This window comes from Sylvia atricapilla, chromosome 11 (assembly GCF_009819655.1).
Source record: "Sylvia atricapilla isolate bSylAtr1 chromosome 11, bSylAtr1.pri, whole genome shotgun sequence".
Lineage (NCBI taxonomy): Eukaryota > Metazoa > Chordata > Aves > Passeriformes > Sylviidae > Sylvia > Sylvia atricapilla.
In genome coordinates this window covers 17,106,923-17,129,027 of record NC_089150.1, presented here as the reverse complement: position 1 = coordinate 17,129,027, position 22,105 = coordinate 17,106,923, and the positions used below count along the sequence as shown (strand labels likewise).

At 40.8% G+C, this 22,105-nt stretch overlaps 1 protein-coding gene across 2 annotated transcripts in view; it reads left to right on the top strand.

The window, feature by feature from the left end:
- The window catches only part of DCAF1 (DDB1 and CUL4 associated factor 1), a 47,352-nt gene extending 25,997 nt beyond the window's left edge, over nt 1-21,355 (top strand). Inside the window, exons 16-25 of one of the 2 annotated variants that reach the window (XM_066326911.1) lie at nt 614-696; nt 1,484-1,568; nt 2,943-3,176; nt 3,679-3,772; nt 4,232-4,336; nt 5,039-5,112; nt 5,962-6,066; nt 16,657-16,912; nt 19,638-19,691; nt 20,375-21,355. In XM_066326911.1, the coding sequence (XP_066183008.1) occupies nt 614-696; nt 1,484-1,568; nt 2,943-3,176; nt 3,679-3,772; nt 4,232-4,336; nt 5,039-5,112; nt 5,962-6,066; nt 16,657-16,912; nt 19,638-19,657 (1,056 nt within the window). In that variant the 3' untranslated portion in view covers nt 19,658-19,691; nt 20,375-21,355. The remainder of the gene's footprint in view (nt 1-613; nt 697-1,483; nt 1,569-2,942; nt 3,177-3,678; nt 3,773-4,231; nt 4,337-5,038; nt 5,113-5,961; nt 6,067-16,656; nt 16,913-19,637; nt 19,692-20,374) is intronic. The other variant, XM_066326910.1, reaches the window with a different exon arrangement.
- The last annotated feature ends 750 nt before the right edge of the window (nt 21,356-22,105 follow it).

Genomic DNA, 22,105 nt, shown 5'->3' with positions numbered 1-22,105 from the left:
GGCCCGTCAGGATATGTTTATCTGAAATGTACCCACTGGCTCACCTGCAATGCCTGTCATTGAACTACTATAATGGTTGCCAATTCCTGCTCTTGTGAGTTCTGCATTTAGGGTTTTTTCTTCCCAAGATAATAAAGAAGATACACAGTGGCTGTGTGCCTTCTTAAGAAGTTAATATATATGTCTGGAAGTGGAAAAATGCTTAAACTGACTATTACACATTTATTTATGGGTGAGATAAGATACCAGTGTTTATGTATCTTTGCTGGAGAAGGAAACTTTAAGGGAATGATTCTAAGAAGAAAGAAAAGATTTATAAGCAGAATGGACTCCCCTCATGGAACATCAGAATTCAGCCGTAGATTATCCTGATTTTATCTGCTGTTAATATTATAGATTGTTCCTATTGTTACCTGTAAAGTTTGTCTACCAAGGGCTCTTCGTTATAGATAGTATTAGATACTTGGATCTTATACCTATGGGAGTAGTATCAGGCACAAATTCTGCTCTACAGTCTCTAAATTGATCCTGTAAGTTAAAAGTGTACAGGTAAAATGATAACATCTGTTTTCCCTGGTGTTTTCCTTTCCTCCACTCCAATCTGGAAATCCAGGATGGATCTTTATTGCTGACATCTGCTACGTGGAGCCAACCTCTGTCTGCATTGTGGGGAATGAAGTCTGTCTTTGATATGAAGTAGGTACACTCTGATTCAGCTGTGGGGTGTGCTGCAGTTGGAAGAACCATTTGATAGAGGAATAAACTCAAAAACAGAATAGCACAGATCTCAAAATGTCTCTTGTGAAAAATAAAATGTGATCCCTTTCTTATGTTGGTAATTTCCCTATTTTATGTGGTACAGAGCAAATCTAACTAAATTCTACCTGAAGTCCTGTTTCATGCAAGATAGATCACTAAAGTCACTGTTACTCCTGAAGGCAAAGAATCATGTTTGGTTTTATTCTCGTGTTTGTAAATTATCTTGGCAATCTTTCTGTAGCCAGTTTGGAATTAGACTGACATGGTGGTTTGCACGGTGAAATTGTCAGACCTGGACTGCAAACTTTTTAAAATCTATTGCAGTATTTACAATTGTTCCTTCCCATAAAGAAAATGGATGGAAAACTCTTCATTTTTAAAAGGTTTGATTGTTGTCTACTTTAATTGCAAAGAACTGTTTTGGTGTGACCTGCATGGGGTCAGCTAGAGGCCTTTCTTTAGAGGAAAGGTTTAACTCCCTCAGGCTGCACATATTTGTGTTCATGATGGCACCCACTGCTGATTTCTCCAAAGTGTTACATTTATGGCAAGCTCTGTTGATGGCAGGTCTGAATTTGCTGCTGCAGTATGATGTGGTCAGTGGTAAAGGAGAGACTTTTCTACATCTTTTCTCTGCTGTTGAAACCTGTGCTGGGGCTGTTGGTGTTGTTTGGGTCCTGTAGAATCTGCAATTCCTTGACTTCCTTACTGGCTGTATCTGCAGGCATTCCTTCCCTGATGACCACTATGTGGAGTTCAGCAAGCACTCTCAGGACAGGGTCATTGGCACAAAGGGAGACATTGCACATGTAAGTACCAAGAAAGCTCATGGCTGTGAAGCTCTGGCAGAAATATAATTCTCCATAGCGAATCTATTAATTGATGTGAGTGCTTTGATGCCCTGTGTAACTGATGAGCTTTAGAGGAAAACTCCAAAAGTGTCAAATAACTTCTCCCTGTTCCTGAGGGTATAAACTTGATCATTGCAAGCAGTATGGATTCTGGGCAAGTGTCCTGGGCAATTTTAGATTTTGCTTTGTTTTATTGATTTGAGAAAGATCATGCAGGATTTTTTTCCCCTCTGAAGCTGCTCTCCTAGCCTTGCTTTTCAGTAATAGTAATAATAATAAAGTTCTACTGTAAACAGTAGCTCAGTCAACAGCTGTGGGAAGTGACCTGTTATTAGAAATGTCCTCCATTCCCTTCCCAAGTTTACAGCTTACTTTTGGGCAATTTAACTTTAGCACTGTATCTTCAGAGTATTATTGTAGTGCTTTGTTTGAATTCTTGCAAATTGGACAGACAAGGCTTCAGAGGGCCTCTGCTGCTTTGCAGTGCTAATTTGCATTTGTTATAGGCACCATCTTTCTTAAAGGAGAATTTGTGTAAAAATTTTCCATGAAATATAACTTACTCAAATTATTTGTCATTTCACATGTTACTCTGATTTGTTTAGATAAACTCTCCATTCCTGCCCAATTTTTAGCTTGGATTTAGCTGGAAATTTGTGTCTTGTGTTTATCTGGTAAACAGATTTGTTTTCCAGTTCTAGAGAATATGTTCCTCTGTAAGTTTGAACAAGAGCTAGGCTCTGAAGGGTGTTACAGATCAGATTTATCTGAGGAGATGATCATAAACCCTATATAATAGTTTAAAACCCTTTTTACATTCCAAAAGTTGCTTGTGCCAAAGCTCAGATTTGCTTTTCTGTGTAAATGCCAAGAATTTTAACTCGTTTTCTATAGATTCTGTCTTTTTTCCCCTCCTCACTGTGTGCTTTGGAGTTTTAATGTTTGTAAATACCATCTGCTCTGAAAGCAGTTGCATTTCTGAAATAGTTTCTGGCTAAGTGGTACCTTGTGATTGCAACTCCCCAGTCCAGTCCTCCTAGTGGGGTTATTTTATTTGGAACTCATCCTGATGGTAGTGAAATGTGTCAGTGAACCTGCAGTAAGCCAAGCACTGGCCAAAACTTGTTGCGAGGCTTGTTTCCAGCTGTGAAAAACTGTTAAAGGGCTGGTAGGAAGGGTAATTTATGGAATGCTGTCACATGAATTGTGAAACTAAAATGGGGAAAGGGGTGATTCTTGTAAGCCCTGATCTTGGAAGGGGAACAGGGGGATTTTAGGCACAAGTATATTACAAATTGTGACTAATCTTTCTTTTTCTTTTTAATCTAAAAGATCTATGATATTCAGACTGGCAACAAGCTATTGACTCTGTTTAACCCAGATCTTGCCAACAACTACAAGAAGAACTGTGCCACCTTTAACCCCACTGATGACCTTGTCCTAAATGATGGTGTCCTCTGGGATGTCAGATCAGCACAAGCCATCCACAAGTTTGACAAATTCAACATGACTATCAGTGGTGTTTTCCATCCCAATGGGCTGGAGGTCATAGTCAACACTGAAATTGTATCCTTTGGGCCACTGTGGGGACTGGGACTGGTATAGATTAACAAATCACTGTTTGCAGAGTTGTATTAATGGTCTTCTGTATTACATGTGGTAACAGGAGCTTCTACCTGTGAATCAAGGAAGAGTAGGGACTGTTAGGCAGCTAAGTTAAATCTAGATTCTGCCTCTGATCCAGTCTAGGGAAAATGCTTAATACAGAGAAGAGAGCAAGAGATTTTCTCCTCTGATCCACTCCATAGACTTCAGCTCTCTTCCCATGTGTTAACAAGATCAGCATTGAAGGTACTGCAGTCACCTCTCATGACTGGGAATGGCATTTTGTATAAGAGCTTTCTCATTTTGAACACATCTAATGGAATTGTAGTGCCAGTGTCCAGCTCTACTTGCATCATATTTGCAAGAGGTTTATTGAATGCAGTTAGCCAGTTCTTTGCCACTTCATTGAAAAGGAAATAGAAATTTTCAGTTGTTTGTTCCTCCTTAGTCTGTGTTTTTCCAGTGGGACCTCCGAACTTTCCATTTGTTACACACAGTACCTGCACTGGATCAGTGTCGTGTGGTCTTCAACTATACTGGCACAGTGATGTATGGAGGTAGGGCTTCTCCCTTTACATCACTCCCCTGGGTCACCTCTTCTGAGATAAGTAGATGCTTGTTCAGTGAAATGGGAAGCTTCAGAGACTGTGTAACTCCAGGCCTTACTGGCATTTGTGAACTGGATTTTTTCCAGGATGTTCATGCTATGTGCATTGCTGACAAAGACAGTTTTCTGTAACATCAGCAATATCACAACCAATTTGTGAGATTAAAAAGCAACTTACTGTATAATAGTAGATCCAGTGATGCCTGAGAAAATAATTTTGTCCTCTGTATTGAGTTTTGATGATCTGTGGTATCAATAAAGGCATCTCTGGATCAGTAGATATTAAATGGGTCTTGCCAAGCTATTAAATATAAAGAAAATTCATGTCAGAGTCTCATTTGATCTGAAGTTGATTAATGGTAGTGACTAATGGAAGGCAGATTGGTGGAATAATCTTTCCTCGTTTCAGCTATGTTGCAGGCAGATGATGAGGACGACCTTCTGGAGGAGAGAATGAGAAGTCCCTTTGGCTCGTCTTTCAGGACATTTAATGCAACTGATTATAAACCTATAGGTAAGAGAGGAGCAAATAGCTTTGTATGGAGGTTTGAAGGTTTTTTGAAAGTTTGCTGAGTAACATTCACTTTTCTCTGCATGTGTGAGAAAACAAACTGCTATATCCTGTTCTGGATGAAGCACAGGAGTTGGGTTTAACACTGACATAATTTCAGTATCATATCCCATTCGGTGTGTGACTGCCTTACTTGCTTCTGTTCAGCAGTTCTGGCTTTATTTCCTCCCTTCTTTCCAAGTAAGGCATAATCTGAGGCAGTAGGTCACTTGGCCAGGATGGCATTGCTCTCATTTCACATGGGGCTCTTTTTTAAGCTCGTGGAGCTAAGCTAATTGCTCCTGTGGACATAAACAAATGTGACTTTTGCTGTTGAAGAGAGGCATGCATCAACTCAGTCCCTTTGTTGCCACCTATTCTGAAGGATGTTCTGTTGTTTATTGTGCTTAGGGAAACCAATAAATGTATTATCAAGGGAGGAGGCACTGTGCAGAGCAGGTTAAGAGCTTACATGGGTGTTTTTTACAATGATCTCCAATGTTTCTATTCATTATTACAGGTTGAATTACCTACAAACATTCATTTCACTCGTTTCAGCTGTTATTTCCTGTCCCAAGACTGGATTTTTTGCTTTTAGAAACTTTTTTCAGTGAGCATTAAATAACCTGCAGTTAACCGCTGAGTTTGTTCTGTGATGTTTTCCAGCTACCATAGATGTAAAGCGGAATATCTTTGACTTGTGCACAGACAGCAAGGACTGCTATCTGGCTGTCATTGAGGTAAAGCAGCTAAAATAAACCCCGGTCTCTGTAGCTTGTTGTTTCTTTTTTGGAGTTCCTGCTGTGTAATTCATATCCTTTTTTATTCTGCACCTCCTGCAGTCTTGTTTTGCTTCTTATTCCTTAAATTTCCAGATACATTTGCGTCTTCTCTTCAAACTCTTCCCACTTTAAAATGTAGAGATTTTCCTTCTCTATGAGCATAAGGAAAAATGTGATTTTTCTCTTCTTTATAGCAATAATTTCCTATTAGTGCAAATTATATGTGCACTGGACCAAATAACTGGGAAGTGCAATCTTCTGGGGGTTTCCTGCGGAGCTTTTCTGTGAATCACTCTTACTGTTCCTTTTGCACTTGTCTTCCTAGCAAAATCCCAGAAGCTAAGGATTTGAAGCAAAAATTACTGAGTTAAGCGTCTGGTTTGTTTGGGATGCAGTTATTTGCTCCATACATAATATGCTATCAGAACCTGTTTTCTCGAAGCCTGATTATGCACATGTAATGAGTAATGTAAAATCCTGTCAGCTTTATACTCTGTGAACCACTGATCCCTACAGACCACAAAAGCAAGTCAAGAATTTGTAGCAGGGCAAATTTTGTCTTTAACTACTGAAGTTGGAGATGACAAGGGTTGTGAGACCAAGAAAATTTTCTTTAATAGGAGTCGTTGGAAGTGTTACTTCAGGGAACATGGCAGGTCTTGAAACCAAAGAGACTTATTTTTAGTGTGAATTGTAGTGCTGCTGGTAAATGGGAGGGAAGGATTTTGGAAGTGTTGCTGTGATTGAGATCAGATGCAGCACTGAATGTGACATCTGAGTTCAGTTCCTGTGGCATCTCCCCTGCAGAACCAGGGCAGCATGGACGCCATGAACATGGACACGGTGTGCAGGCTCTATGAAGTGGGCCGGCAGCGGCTGGCAGAAGATGAGGAGGATGAAGAAGAAGATCAGGTGAGAAGCATGGCATTGACCTCGGTGTTCAAGAGTAGCTGTTAGCCCTCTACATGTGTTCATGTTTTACCCAGAGAGATCAGAGGCCTCATCTGGCCTAATGGCAAATAAATGACTTTACTGTCAATGTAAACAAAGACATTCTGTGCAGAACGTGTGTGAACAGTAACTTTGTGCACTGTAAACTAACACAATCATATATGATTTATTAATTTCCTTAAGTATTCAGTCTTGATCAGAAGCTTTGCTTTTTGTTCTGCTTTTTTTTTTTTTTTTAAGTATTTCAGCCCTCAATATAGACAGTAGTGCTTGAGGCTTTCCTTTTTTCAATTCCAATTCTCATGTTTGGACATAATTTATCACCAGTTTCTGAAAAAGACACAGCTTGTGACTGATGCAGTGAAACTGCACAATACTTGTACACAGCAAAAGGTTTAAAGAATTTTGTAGAGGGCTGTAGGTTTGCACTGGGATGTGTTTGTCTTCCTTCTCTGATAAGCTGTTTGATCTCTGGCAACTTGACAGAAGAGCTCAGAACTGCAGTAAGTGTCCCTCAGGGTGCAGCTGGTAGAATACACAGTAGGACAGAATGCTTACTACAGTAAAGTGAGAATTAAAATTCCACAGAATCAGTTTGTAGCCTTGTGGGTGTCAGGATTGGGTTTTTTTTTTTGTTTTGTTTTGTTTTTTGTTTTTTGTTTTGTTTTGTTTTGTTTTTTTTTTTTTTGACAGGCAAAAACCTTATGCTTCAATTCCCTAAAGATTTAAAGTGCATTATTTTTTGCTCTTTCATGTCTGCATTCTAGTATATCATACATTTGTGTCTCTTGTGAGAAAAGCAGACTTCACCTTTTTCCAAAGAATGCCAGAAGGTAATACTTTGGTGGTTTTTTTCCCCAGACTATGGAAAGCTAGATTTGTGTTACCCTTTCTATCTCTGAATCTTCCTGTTGCTTGGTTGAAACTCATATTTTCTAGTTCAGAAGACTGGAGAGCAGGCCTCAAGAAAGAGTAACTTTCTTTGCAGTCAATTGTTGTTGTTACTACACCAATTCTTTATTCTGAAGATAAAGCAGTCGTTCTGGTTTGAGTGTGAAGCGTGCTTTCCTGGCCACTGAGTGTGCTACAAGGTTGCAGTTGAAGTCTCCGCATTCTTTTGAAATCTTTGGTCACTGTATCTATTCATAGATTGGATAAATTAGAAGAATAGAATTTCTTAGGAAGCAATGAAGAGGGAGGAGAGATTATTGCTCCCTCCTTCCTTTCTACATCCCCAGCCATTTAGTGCTTGCCATGGGCAATATTTACTATTTCTGTCTCCACTTCCACTGTTTTGGTTCACTTTCACTGTATTTTAGTATTCATATTTTCTTTATAAAATCTCCAGAAATAGTTTGTAGCAGAAATGAGTTTTGCATTTTGCAGTCATTAACTAGCGGTTTTACAGTAATTAACTAGGGTACTGCCTTGCAAAATCATTGGTAAGTGTTGACTTAAGGGAGATCTGGGTCTGTGCAAGGCAGTCAGTGGTTCCAGGCTGTAACACCAGGTACCCAGCAGAGATAAGGGATCTGCCACCCAGCAGATGTGACTGGGGACACTTTCTCTCTTACAAACAGAGGTGGCCCCAGGCAGAATCTGAGTGTGCTAAAAGCTTCTCTGTGAGGCTGATAAAGTGTTCAAACAAGACTGCTCCTGGATTGATTTGCAAGCTAAGAGTAATTAGTTTATTGCCTAACTGCTGTTTTTTACAGTCTCCATTTCTGGGGTCTGAACATGTTTCCTTGACAGCAACTTTTAGGGATGGTTACAACCAAGTTTGTTTAGTAAGGGAGATTTGGTTTTAATATAAGCAACATGTATGAACTCCAATTCAATGTATGTATATCTAGCCAAACATAAACTAAATCCCTTGCTCTTTGTTCCACAACTGTTCTGTGCTTTTTCTCCTGGTTTGTTTTTGTCTTATGTTTACAAAATACAGCTTTTGTCTCTATAGAGACATCCAATATTGAGCTAAAATGAATAGAGGTTTTCCTGAATAAAGACAGAATCTCCTTGGTGTGCTTGTCTGTTGAGAGGGTCCTTGATGGAAGGATTTTTGTTTGTATGCATATCCTTACACATATGTAGGTGTTCAATATTTGCCTAATTAGTTTCTGTGATTTAGCTTTTGAAAAATCAAGTATAACATTTCAAACCTGTTGGAACTTCTCACAGATACTCTAAAACCCCTTCTGGCTGAAAGAGGCTGCTTTGTGATCTTTCTTTAAAGTGGTGGTGCAGGGAAATGTGTATGAATCAACATGAATCTGGTATCTTTTTGGTCAAGGTTTGTGAGGCAGAAACTAATCAGTTTGACCCCTACCTCTTCACATCTTGACTTGATATATATTTGGATTTTTATAGCTGACTTACATGGGTCCATGAGTACATTTTTTTTGCCTGTACAGAAAGTAATGAGTACTCAAATAGAAGGGTGACTGATGGGCAAGCATTGCTCAGAAGTCATGTGATGCATAATGAAAGTGCTTTAAAATTTGTGCTAAGAGGTAAGAAGCTATGGAGAAAAATATCTGCCTGACTTTTTTTTTTTTTAACCTTAAATTTTGATGCCTCACAATGTCAGTTCTGACAAATAGCAGCTGTTGGCTCCATGACAGCTTTTTCAAAAAGCTAAGACAGAGAGAGTCTGTGAGATGAATCTAGCAGAGATGTTTGGCCTACAGAAATCTTTCAGTTCCTTCTGTAATTTAAGAAACAAAACAACTGTGTTATTCCTCCTGTCTCAAACCAACCCTGTAAGATCAACTGATCTGCTACATAAATAGCCCTTGAATGAAATGATGGGGCTGACTCAGTGGCTTGAGCATGGAACTGCTGCAGTGAATGGTTGTGGGTTTGTTTGAAATGCTTGAGGACAGCACCAGTGTGGCCTGGTTCTTCCCTGCTGCTGTGCCAGCCTTCCAGTGAGATCCCTGGGAGGCTGCCTTTCCCTAGGTATGGCCAGTAATCCAGAGTTGTCAAGCCTTGTCAAACAGAACAAATGCTAATGGATGTTGATGCTCTGTGGTCTGGTCTTACTGTGCACTGAGGGAAAGTGAACATGTAACATGTTTAGTAAGAGTCTGTTTGCAAGGTGTTTGGTTGGGTGTTTTACTCCAAAAATGCCAGTCTTCCTGCCTTGAACTTCCATGGGTTTTGTGAAATTTCACTACTGGATGAGTATCCAAATGTATCTATCAATAACCAGCTATCTTACAAGTATTTGCAAAACTATGTTCAGCATACAGGGAAATAAGTAAGGGTTTCCTATTTTTCAGTCTGGCTGCAAGATCTTCCTCTTTTTCCTCCTGTATTTAGCACTCTTCTGATACACTCCTTCAGTTAGATTTATGAAAATAAGTTGGGTGTCAGAGCTACTGGTACAGATCTTGGACTATCTTTTGGTTATTGGCTTGCTTTATTCTTACTTATTTCTCTTTCTTGGCTGATTAGTACCTCTTGTTTCACTTGTTAATCTACTGTCTTCTGTGGTGAGACAGAAGAGGAATTTCAGAGGAAGTGGCACATGGCAGCTGCCATGGGCTAGAAAAGAAGACTTCAGAAATGTTATCTGCTCAGAAAAGGTCAAACCAAGGGAACAGAGAGTAGACTCAAAATTGTGAAACTGAAGTCTGAATGAGGTGACCTTCTGAGTGGGTTTTAGGATTTTCAGTCTGTGCGTTTTTACTTCCCTGCTTTAGCTTTTCTTTCCATGTTAGTTAGTTTAAGGCATGTTTTTCTCTCTGGTACGTGTGGGTGATATTGCATCTGTAAGGCTCAAGCAGTGTCCTCAGTTACTGTCATGTTCAGAGAGATTTATGGCTTCAGCAACACATTGCTTCACCTAGCTGTCCCTGTCCTATAAAGTGTGTTCTACTTCTTTTGCCAGACCTGAAGAACTGTTAATTATCCTGCAGTGCTTCTGGGCTATCGAAATGGTTGATGGTAGGTGTGCAATTTGTCTTTTTGCATTGGTTTAGAAAATTCTAGGTGATGGGAAATAAGCTTTGTTGATAAGGCAATAAAGACTCGAAAGACAATCTCTATTCCAACATACGGTTTAGCCAGGGTGGAGAATGTTTTCCTCAGCTTTCTATGTGGTCTTTGTGATCCCAGTTTCTACTTTTATTTTAGGATTCTCCTTGTCTGCCTGCAACAGTAATTCCAACAGCAATTCCACTGTACTTTATTGCTGTTGTTTGATACAGTTGGTTTGATTTTTTTCATGTGAATACTTACTTGCTGGGGAAAGACCCCACAAACCTTAATCTATATTGGCACAAATATTTGGGAATCATCAGACCATGGTGAAGCTTTGCCACTATAAGCTGACTAGAATGATTTTTTTCACCAGGGACCCTAAAATAAGGGTTTGTTTTAGGAGCTGTTCCTGTAATATTTGAAGGTACAGTTTGATTTCAAATCTTACTCAGGGATAAAATTGTTTACAGAATAATAGTTGTGAATGGGTATTTTCAGACAAATGTCTCGAATGATAATAAATATGTGTCTGTTGCCCACCTTCATTGAAATCTTTGAGCTTAGTTGCAGGTGGGGAGGCTGTGTAAAGAGTGGTTTCTATCAAAGAAACTTCTTATATAACAGACACATCTTTTGAACCAGCATCCTCCAAAACAGATATTTAAAAGAACAATGCCTGTACTTTTAACCACATTTTTAGATAGTAGCAAGTAACTGTGACTGCTTTAGCCTATTCAGCTGTTGCAGAATCTATTTTCAGTAGCTCTCAGGCAGAGGAAATTCTTGGAAAGAGATAAGTATTTGGAGTTTCCAGAAGGGCAGACTTAGTATTATGATGTAAAACAGCTTCAGCAGAGATAAAAACATATTCTTCCTGTTCAGTAACACAAATCAAAGATGTCCTTCTTGCTAACACATCTTTCTAGAATTCCCACAGTAGCTGGGATCCAAGTAAATAAAAGCTGCCTTGGCTGTGGTGAAAAATGCCAGTCAGAGGCTTGAGAAAATAAAGGAACAAATTCTTGTCCATAGGGAAGGAGTTCATTTACCTGCCAAATTCTTAAATTCCTTTATGCAGTATTGTTCTTTGTCTTGTAATCAAAGGAATGAATTTATTTTTGTGAGAGTGTGAGATCAGTGGGAGAAAGGAAAAGAAGCATATTGAGATATTGTGCCTGGTTCTGTACTCCTTACATTAGCTCTGAGCCCTGCAGCACAGAGAATACCATAGCAGTCACCTCAGAACCCCTTTATCCCAAGCATTAAGGACGGTATCAGCTGTGAAATGATGGCTTGCACTCAGAGGACAGTGACTGGAGCCAAGTTGATTATCATCAGCTGCACACAGTTAGATTGAGATGGAAACATTTCATAGGCAAAACCTGAGTTTGCTCAAAAGAGCCCCACCTGAACCTCCTGATCCATGTGAGGTTCATTTCCTTAAAGCTTTTATTTGTCTTTATCGTGGATGGTTTGTCATTCATATCAGGTAAGTAGTCATTGTTAGACAATCTAAACCCACTTACACAGACCAAGAGATTAACTGCTTTTTATTTCTTCACTCCATGTTTTGCCTCTGTGACATTCTGTACGCTGTGTGCTGTTTCCTGTTTTAAATCTGCACATACCTACACCTGCATAGAAGCCTATGGTAAGATTCCTTGCTTGTTACATATGGTAACTTCTGCACCTTCCCAGGCTTCTACATTTTTATCTCTGTGACTAATGGCTGTGAAGAAGTAGAAATTCTAACCCTGAAGTAACCAAGAAGGTAAAAGTAGGTGCAGCCCTGTAGTGTGAAGGAGATGAATACTTGGAATTAATATATTGGTACGTAACAGGAATTATGGGTTTGCTAGCTGAGGGGAAGGATGGACACTAGGTAATCTAGGATATGAAAATCCGTACATGCCTGACCAGGGAGTCTGTTGGCTATATTTAAGCTTTTTCCACTACCCTTTATCCAGGAGTGTTAAGAAGTGGTTGGGGGGGTAGGACTTGGATAGAAACACTTAAGTGACTGACAGACATTGTCACTCTTAGGAATTACACAGCAAAGGCCCAGAAAGTACCAAATGGTACTTAGCAAAGAGTACAATTGTCAAAAGTATTACAGTGTGGTTGTCTGTGGAGAAAGTCTCTCCTTGTTCTAGTAATTTATCTTACTCCTCTGGGTAAATCATTCTTCAGTACACTTGTATTTGATCAATGATCACATGTCCTTTTTTATGAAAGCAAGGCCCCTTCCCAAGATGGAAGTAGGGAGTAATTAAAATACTGATAATCTGGAAGGGATTAGATTACTGTAGGAGAAATGTGGGGAAGGAGGGTGAAGTAAACCAGCAGACTGCTTCTTGCAAAAGCAAATAAATTAACCAAAATAATGAGACTATGGGAAACATGAATATCTTTAAAAATAAAACAAACCAAGATGAAATAAACAACTGCTAGAAGCAGATGGTACCAGCAGATAATTTTACTTGGCCAAAAGTAGCCAGAAGTGAATTAAATACGAGCTGAAACATTCGAAGTAGTGGGAAAAGCTTTACTAACTTTGATTAGTTGTTCTGCAGATAGCAAAAAGATAGATGAAAATAAGAACAATTAGAGTAATACAATCTAGCGTGATTCAGAATTAGAGGTGCAATTGAGATTGTGTTTTCAGAGAGAGGAGGTGTTGCTGGGAAGCAGCTGGAGGTGAGAGGTGCTGCTTTTGAAGGTTGCTGATGGGAGCACCCAGGGGCTGGGGAAAGAGCTCATGGAGCAGTCCCAGGAAGCTGGGCAGAACTGTTGATGTGCTGCTTGGTTTTGCACTGTAGTGCAAATCAGCTCTTAGTAGAGGAAGAAAAAGTCAATGAGGTGCAAGAAAAACAAATGAAGTTTTTTTCTAACCATGTTTTAAAACCATGTCAGATAAGTAAAAAAATCAGTGGCCTGTAGGTCACAAACCTGAATCAAAATTTTTGACTCAAATATCAACAATTGAAAAAGACCTGTGGGGTCTCCCTTTGGCAACTAAAGGCCAGCCTATTGTAAATTTGAGAGATTGTGTAATCTGCACTGGAGAAGTCTCAAATTCTGGTCACATGGTCATAAAAACTTTTGGATCCAAGAAATATAAGAAAGCTCAATAAAAATGTCTTGAGAGTACTTAAAAGTACTAGTGTATTTTTATATACTGCTGATCTGCAGTGCTGTAAGTCATACTTCCTGAAGCAATTTGTACATACACTAATTTAATGTTAGAATACATTACAGAGATATTTTAAAATCCAAAAGTTAAAGTTCTGCTTAGCTAACATGTATTTTGTATCAGTTTGAATAAGTGAAATACTGGAGTATTCCTGGGCCTTTGAATGATTTTTGAGAGATGAACACCAGTGAGTATGTTAAGTATCAATAAGCTTTGCTACCCAAAAAAGGCATATTTGTGAATTTTGTATGTGCAAGATGATTGGTAAAGAGGAATGGTAAGAGAGTTGATCATGATGAAAGCTTATGAAGTATGTGCCAACAAGCATCAAAGAACAATATGGCTTGAAACACATAATGCTTGAGCAAGTGCAAAGGGTATTTACTAGGCTCTGAAAGGGCTGTAAAAACTGTTAATATAAAGAATTAGGTCAAGTAGGTTTTTTGTTCCATTGCAGCCACCTCTGTATTTGCCATTCTGTTAGGGGAAGTTGTTTAGATTTTTCCTTTGGGGCTTATAAATGGTAAAGTAATTGAACCAAATCTACTCTTCTTTCTGTAAGCAAACTGGTAGTAGAGTTAAGTTACCAGTAATTTGCTTTGAGATGATCTCAAGATAGTTGTTGCTGTGTAATCACCTTTTCTGATTCTGTAAGTTTATGGCCAGGTTTTCTATTACATCTCTGTAACTTTTTCCTACTAAACCTGGATATGGTTTGGAATAGCTTGTCTTTCCTTGTGACATGGCACAAGGGTTTTTTTTTTTTTGTCTGCTCTTACTCAGAGTGCTTGTTTGAGTCCCTGGGGAAGGTGTGCCATTTTCTCTCTGTGTAGGGATCCATTACATGAGACAGTTGTGGTGTCTTGTGAGGATTCATCCTGGGTCCTCATGAACATGCATATCACTTACATATGGTGGTGTTAGACTGCACCTGGCACTGCCTCACCCCTCTCAGCTGTGTCACAGGGGCTGGGAGCAGAAGCTGCAGGTGCTTTGTTCAAAGAGCTGTCCCCAGGCTGCTGCAGCAGCCAGGCTTGCTGCACTGGGTCTGCAAAGCTTCTGCTTGGCTTGGCTTAGAAGCTGGGGACAGGATTTATTTGCCTGTAGCTTAGCAGAAGCTTCACAGTGTCCAAGTGGTGTTTGGGTTCTTTCAAAGATGACAAGGTCCAGGCTTCCTCCTCACTGATGAAGATGCTACTCCTGGGCCCTGTGACGTGTCACCCCTCCAGCTCTGTAAGGATGTCACTGCCTTTGTCACACTCACATGCACGTGTGACTTCTTGTAGCATGAGTTACACACTCTCTTCTGTTTTACCAAGGACAGGTATAATTTTCATCTCATCTTACTTTTAGGTGGTTTTTAAATGAATGTGGCTTGACCCTAATCACCAACTTCAGATTAAGTAATTTAAATTGTAAAAGTGGAAACATTTCATTTTTTCTGTTTGTATTTTTACAAATTACTTTTTCTTCACTGATATAACCCTTCGAAGTTAATTTGCAGCTAAATATACAACCTTTCTGTGTAATTTGGCTCTTACTTTTGTCAGCCAGAAGGGATTGTTAGCTCTATACAACTGTATTTAATTTCATCCTGTATTTGAAGGGTGGTGTTGGTATAAATGCTTTGCCTTAAGCTTGAATTAGAATGTTAATGAAACACTAGTTGTTTCCAAAAAATACATGTGTCACTATCTCCAGATACTGAGAAACCTGCTTTAATAGTTCCAAGATTTTCAAATAAATTGATTTTTCTCTTCTGCTTCAAAGTTGTTTAGACACTGAAAAAGGAAAATAAATTCTCCGGCCTTTTCAGTTTTTAATCAGCTTTTCAATTCTGAGTAGAGTAGTAAAATTTAAGACACTGGTCTTTCTGCAGATACTGCATAGAACAAAAAGAAATACAAATTATTAAGGTAAAGCTTTTATGCTTGATTCAGGAGGTTTTATGGAAAATTATACCCAATATGGCACTGCACTTTAAAACTGAACTGCAAGAAAGACATTTCCTCTCCCAGTGTGAATACAATTATGTCTGTTTATCTGAGGACTCATTGACTCAAAGTAAAGTTGTAATTTCTTAAAATAAGCACAGGCTTTAAAACAGGTTGGTTTTAATTTTATATTTAATATAAACTCTTTCATAAGGAAACTATACTTAGCAAACCATTGCTTTTATACTGTAATCTGCATTTAAGAACGTGGCACTTCTGGTCAGCCAGTGAAGACCTGGCTGCCTTTTGCAAGTGAAGCAACAATACAATATACTCAGGCTTTTTGCCCTTGCTTATTTCTTTTGCTTGTGGCAGATGTTGGATTTGTGTGGGTGTGGTGGCTTTTTATAGCACTGACTGAAGAAAAAAGTAGGTTGAGGAGATGACAGTAAAGGACTTTCCTCTGTCCCTTTAGATCTGAAAATGCAGCAGTCTAAACAGTGTGAGAGTGGTGAGCTTGAGCACAAAAGGAACCCTTGAAATGGGTTGTTAGGTTTCTATCTTAATTGCTTCCTAATTTTGCAAAATGTGTTTCCTCCCGAAACAAAGGGGCAGTTAGGACTGAGTAAGTTGAGAGCATTCTGTTAGAGAATCAGGCTGTGCCTGAGGAGATGTGCAGGTGGATTGAAGCTTTTCTTTCAGTCCTGGAGTGCTCTGGAGCTTGGCTTGTGATGGCAGTTTGTCTGGAAGAAGGGTAGAACTGTTACAGCTCCTTCCCACTCACTCTTATCCACTACACACAGATTTCTGGATTTTGTCTGTACAATGAGGAATTCAGTTGCTTTACTGAATGCAAATTCTTATGGTTTGATAAAGATCTTGAACAGGTAAATACCAAAGATGAGGCTTCTGAGCTGCTTTAAACACTTTTGTCATCTGAAGCTGAGTGATTCAGAGATTGGCTTATGCTAAAAGTATCTTTCCCTACATTTTATACCTCATCTAAATGGCAGTGACAGAGACTGATGGTGCATGTGGTTTGGTGTCAAGTGGAGGTTTTGCTCCTGCTGAAACTAAAGTAGTTTGCACAAGACTAGCAACAAAGCCATAGATTAACAGGTCTTACTGCATGTCCTTCTCAGAGGTGCGTTGTGGTGACACATGTTGGTGGCCAGTCCTGGAGAGGAGATTGAGCCAATGGTACCAGCATTTTGCAGTTAAGATTTTGCAGGCCTGCAGGTGATCTGGCATGTGTGATATTCTGAAGCTTTGGAGTGAGGCTTAGATGAGTGATGGGAGAGTGTCTGTAATGTGTTTATAATGTCTGATGGCTGGATATGGGGAGAAGTGAAAACTAAAGGTTTTTCTTTAGTTACTGTTATTCCATTTTACATTTATCTTAATGTCTGCAATGGGCTGTTTTTGCTGTTTTTATAGGAGGAAGAGGAGCAAGAGGAAGAAGATGATGATGAAGATGATGATGACACAGATGACCTTGATGAACTAGATACAGACCAGCTGCTGGAGGCTGAGCTGGAGGAGGATGAGAACAACGAGAATGCTGGTGAGGATGGAGAAAATGACTTTTCTCCCTCCGATGATGAGGAGATTGCCAACCTCCTGGAAGAGGGAGATGAGGGTGAAGATGAAGATTCTGATGCTGATGAGGAAGTTGAGCTGATTCTTGGAGATAGTAAGTGTGTGCCCACCTTGGTGACCTTGTCCACTGCTTAAGGTCCTGACAAAAAGGCAACATCTAAATTTTCCCTGAAATGACTTAACTGACTTGTCCCTGGCTGGTATGAGTTACAGGCCATCATCATACTTTTTCACCTGGGGCTTCTCTTAGTGATCTACCGGTAAAAGCATCTCTTATGTGAGAGAACAACTGTGTATTCTGGAAAAGGAGGCGTCTCCTTTCTTCAAGTACTCCCCAGATGTGTGTGTGTGTGTGTGAGAATTCCATGTGAGGAAGCTTTGTCTGATTGCTTGCCTGTCCCGCCCTTCAAGGGGACACGGGTTTAACTCTTACTTCACCTGTCCTGTCTGTCTCATGTGAGCCTGTAAGGACAGAAAACCACTTTTGATCCTTGGTGCTGTTCTTTCCCTTTTGTAATTGCTTAAAGTGCAAAGCCAGCATGGCATTTCTGACTTCATTTATTAGACTATTCTGAAGCTAACATAACTTTTGGGATAAAATTTAAATTGTTCTCTTTTTCTGGCATTCCACAAATACAGTGATTTGAAAATACAAAGTGTGTGTGTGTATAGAAAGGTCTGAACTTTTTATGTAGCAATAACATTTGGAGAAATGCTTCACAAGAAAGAAGGTGAGTATGATAGCATCAGGCTTGGGATTTGTGACACCAGATTCTGTTCCCTTTTTTGCAGCACAATTTTTGAGTATGTGCAGCCAAACTACTTACTTATTTTTAATTTTCAAGCTGTAAAAATGGACATAATATAGTTACCTTAAGTTAAAAGGTTGGTAAGGATGGGTAACTACAGTGTGCAGGGTTTTTGAAGTCCTGCAGTGATAGATTGATTCCCCTATCAGCTCCCACATCAGTCTTCCCTGCCAGTGAGCTGGAGGATGAAGCATGCCAGGCCCCTCCTTGGCAGTGGCTAGCAGACTCATCCATGTCTTCTGCAGCAGTGTAGTTCAGTCACTTTTAAGGATGTGGCCACATGAGGTTGCCAGAGACACTCTGTGGGGTCAGTCTGCTGCTCAGTAGAAGGAAGTAGGTTTATACTGTATGGCCTTATAGGATATTTGCACAGCTTGGTCATTAATAGCATCTTGCAGTGCAACATTCTGGGGTTAGAGGGAGCCTCTGTGTCCTAGCAGTGGACAGGACCTTTGTCACACAACTTCACTTGTTTTTCCTCAGGGAATGCAGGGCCAGAAGCTCTTCAGAGAGCATCTGGAGTGCTGTACCTTGAATTGTCCAAGGGGCAGAAGGGCCAGGATGTTCAGGCCATTTCAATAACTCTTCCTGGAGGCTACTTGACAGGAATTTCAGGGGCTACTTGACAGGAATTTCAGGGGCTACTTGACAGGAATTTCAGGCATGCTCTGCAGAGCACTGTGTTATGAAGTGGCCCCGTCTGTACCTAGAGCTGCTTGAGCAGAACTTTGATCTGTATGGCTGTGAAGCTGCAGTCAGCCCATCCTGGGGCTGTTAGGTTGCTAGCAGCAATTTTGGGAACTCAGAGCAGGGAGTGCAGTCCTGCCAGGCTGATGCATGCGTGGTCCTTGATGGGTTTGATGAGTGGGGTTCTGTGGCAGCTTCCCTCTCTCTTCATCTGACTTCTTTGTTTCCCACCCAGCAAAGAGCAATTAAAATGTTCCTCTGCTTATGCTTGTTCCAGAATTAAAAGTTGCAATAGCACTGCCAGTGTAGCAAGTACTGGCATTGGGTGCATTTAGAGTGTTCCCTACTGCAGATTCTTGCTGTATTGTGGGTAAACCTCCATAATATACAGTGAGTGTTTCCAAAGCAAAATAATTCAGAGAACGATTGAAACAGGGGAGTGAGTGGCATTGGTCCCTTGTGCTTTAGAAGAAGTTCTAATTCCTTTTTAAAAAAATCCATGGAGAACCTTTTAAGTATGAATTTGTCTTCCTCTCCCTTTTTTACCACCTTGGGGACATTAGATCTATTTGTCAGAACAGTTCATGCGTTGTGCAGATCTTTCAAGAGCTTGTTCCTGGACCAGGTAGGTGTAATTTTTGAAATGCACATGTGACATAGGATGGAAGAAATATATATAATTCTCACCAGCAGCATGGCTGACTCTTGATTCTGATTTCTCTTTTCTTCCATAATCCAAAGTGGCAACTTCCAGGCAGGTCTGTGCAAACTACGCCAAGCAGTTAACTGCAGTCAGGTGAAGTGAGGAGATCCTTTCTCAAAGCTTTCCTCTAGGTTTAAAAAAACCAAACCAACAAAAACCCCCAAAACTTCCAGCTTTCCCAGCTTCTCTTCTCCGAAGTTTCTGGATTTTTATCTTGCTTGTGCTTCTTTCCTTCTTACTGTGTACGTGTAGCTGCTGCAGCACTGGCTGGTGTTTTCTAACTCCCCAACACGGCTGTGGCTGTTGTAGGAGCACTGATGACCCTTCAGCTTAGGCTCAGTCTGATGGATGGTGAGATGGAGAATCCCTTGCTGATCACAGTGGAAAGGCAGCTGGCTGATCTTCAGGGAGGAGGGTTGGGGAAAAGGGTTTGTGCCCTCTCTGCTTGCCTGTGATTTTTTTTTCCCCCTAAGGATAGCATCTGAGAAGGGGTGAACCTTCCAGAAGCTGTTTCTTACCTTAATAGGCATTTTAGAGATCCATCATTATTGAGATGGCTAAGTGGAAGTCGTGGTGTCTTTTTTTTTTTTTTTTTTCTTTTTAACTATTTTAACACCCAGTTATCTGCTGCATCCAATGAATTCGCATAAGAAAGAGTCAACATCACCTCTAAGGTAAGGCAGGAGCCCTCTTGCTGCCAGAACTGCTACCACTTCCCTCCTGCACTGAGGGAGCAGGGATCTTATGTTTTAAGATAAAAAGCAAGTGTGTGTGTGTGACTGCTTCTGGTAAATCCCTTCATGTCTTCATTCTGCATCACAATGAAAAAAACCAGGAAAAACACAATTTGCAGGTCACCTTTAGGAAGTGACCTGTAGTTAAATTCGTTACAGAAACATTTGAGTTACTAGAGGAAGGTTCTAGTTGGGAGTATGTGGATTGTTTCCACTGCATAAGGGGTTACCTTGTGCACATCATAGAGGGGCCAGGCCAGTGGAGGTGTCCAGCTGTGAGGAATAACTGCCACATCTGTCCAGCCCCTGGTGTGAAGAGCTGTTGCCCTTTGCTGTGCACAGGAAGTTGTGCAGGCAGCTCCCCACCTTACCAGGGGAAAAACCTGCCAGCTCATATGAACTGCACTTGCTAAAGCTGCTCTCGTTGAGCCTCTGTTGTAAGCAGGGAAGGAAAGCCCTGGTGCAGATTTGCTGGCTGCTTTTGATGGTTTGGAGCACTGATGGTGTTGGCTCTGCCTGTGCCAGGGAGCTGAAGCCTCAGATAAGAGGTGACCATCTCCCATGCCTGGGCAAGTGCCGGTGTCACAAACCAAACGTAACCCACGTGTCTCCCTCCTTTGCAGCCGACAGCTCGGATAACTCTGACCTGGAGGACGACATCATCCTGTCCCTGAATGAGTGAGGAGAGGCTGCAGGGTGGGGAGTGGGCAGGAGGAGATGCTCCCTTCCTAACAGAAGACCAGAGACCAAATTGGAAACCGACTCTGAGCACCCCAGCCCTTCTTTTCCTGGGAGAACCTGAGGATCTCCTGCAGATCCGCTGTGTTGGTTTGAGTCAGTTTGAGGCTCGGGCCTGAGTCTCAATAAAGAGATGTGGGTTTAGGCCTCATTTCTCTCTGCCTTTTTTTTTTTTTTTTAATTTTTCATTTTAGGCTGAGATGACTCTTCAAGGAAACTTCTGAAGATATTTCACAATATATTTTCTTTGTATAAAGTTCTTTCCTAAAGAACAGAAATAGTTTTATAAAAAAAAAGAAAAAGAAAAAAAAAGGCAAGTGTTCTAGTAAAGAGGGAAGACCTTTGTATTCCTGTAGTACCTTGTTACCATGGGGTAGGTTTGGGGAGAAAAATTGTTTAAAATTAAAAGAAATTAAAATTTATGCAACTAGTAAGTGAAATAAGAGGATCATGATTTCTAATATTGTTGAGGAGTGAGAATATTTTTATTTTAAATATGATTTTATTTTTAAAACAGAAGAACTACAGGTGTTACACCTGCTTAATGCACCAGTGTGTTCCAGATGCTTTTGTCCTCCAGGGAAGAGCCCCTGGGGTGTTTGGTAATGTCGATTTGCGCTGTGGTACCAGCTATAGTGGGAAGCTGAAATCCTGGCTGGGCCTAGTCAGAACCTGGGAATCTGGGACTGAAGTTTGAGCCCTTTTTCTCCCCTCTGCCCTTTGTGGTTCAAGTTTTTTAATCTTTCTTTCTTTTTTTTTTTTTTTTTTTTTTTTTTTTTTTTCTTTCTTGCCCTCTGTGTGGAAACTGCAAATTGAAGGCCTTTTTCTTTAATGTAAAGTGTATTTATTAAAAAATTAAATACAAATCCTGTGTGTATGGCTGTGAATTGTAGCCATGCAAAAGCAGTGCTCCATGTGCCTGCAGGGCTTGGCTGAGAGCACCGAGGTGTCGCTGGAACCTGGCTTCAGTGAGGAAGGGCAAAGGAAACAAAAAACGGAGTTTGGGAGCACAGCATGGCCATGGCACAGCAGCTCTGGGTTCCAGTCTGATCCCTTTGGTTGTCTGACAGCCTGGAATTCTGTGGCATCCTCACCACGCTGAGTGGGAGATGGCTGATACTGCAATACCACTGGTGTTGGGCTGTGGTTGGGTGGGGAGGTGCTCTGGAATGTCCACTCTGTGCTTCAGGAAGGGAATTCCACATTTCCCAGCTTGTGCCAGGAGCTGGGTGCAGCACCGGCTTCCTCCCGTGGTTTGGCATTGCCCAGGCTGCCCTGTGGCTGTCAGGGCACGGGGCAAATCAGCTGCTCCTGGTGGGGCATGACAAGAGGCCCTGCCCTCAGGAGGAAGGAATGGCAGTGGAGTGTTTGACTTCCCTGGCAGGTGAATGTGCTCACTGCTTGCCTGGACAAGGCCAGGGCTGTGCTGTTTATCCCCAGGTGTTCAGATAACATCCACTCACCTTTTAACCCTTTCTCTGTTTTGGCCTCTTTCAGAATAGGGTTTGAGGCAGAACAGGGAACTGGAGAATTCTCACTCCTTGACACTGCAACCGGTCTTCCACCAAGAACTGCTCGATTCAACTAAGGCTCAAGGTCTAACTGCTTCAAGAGGA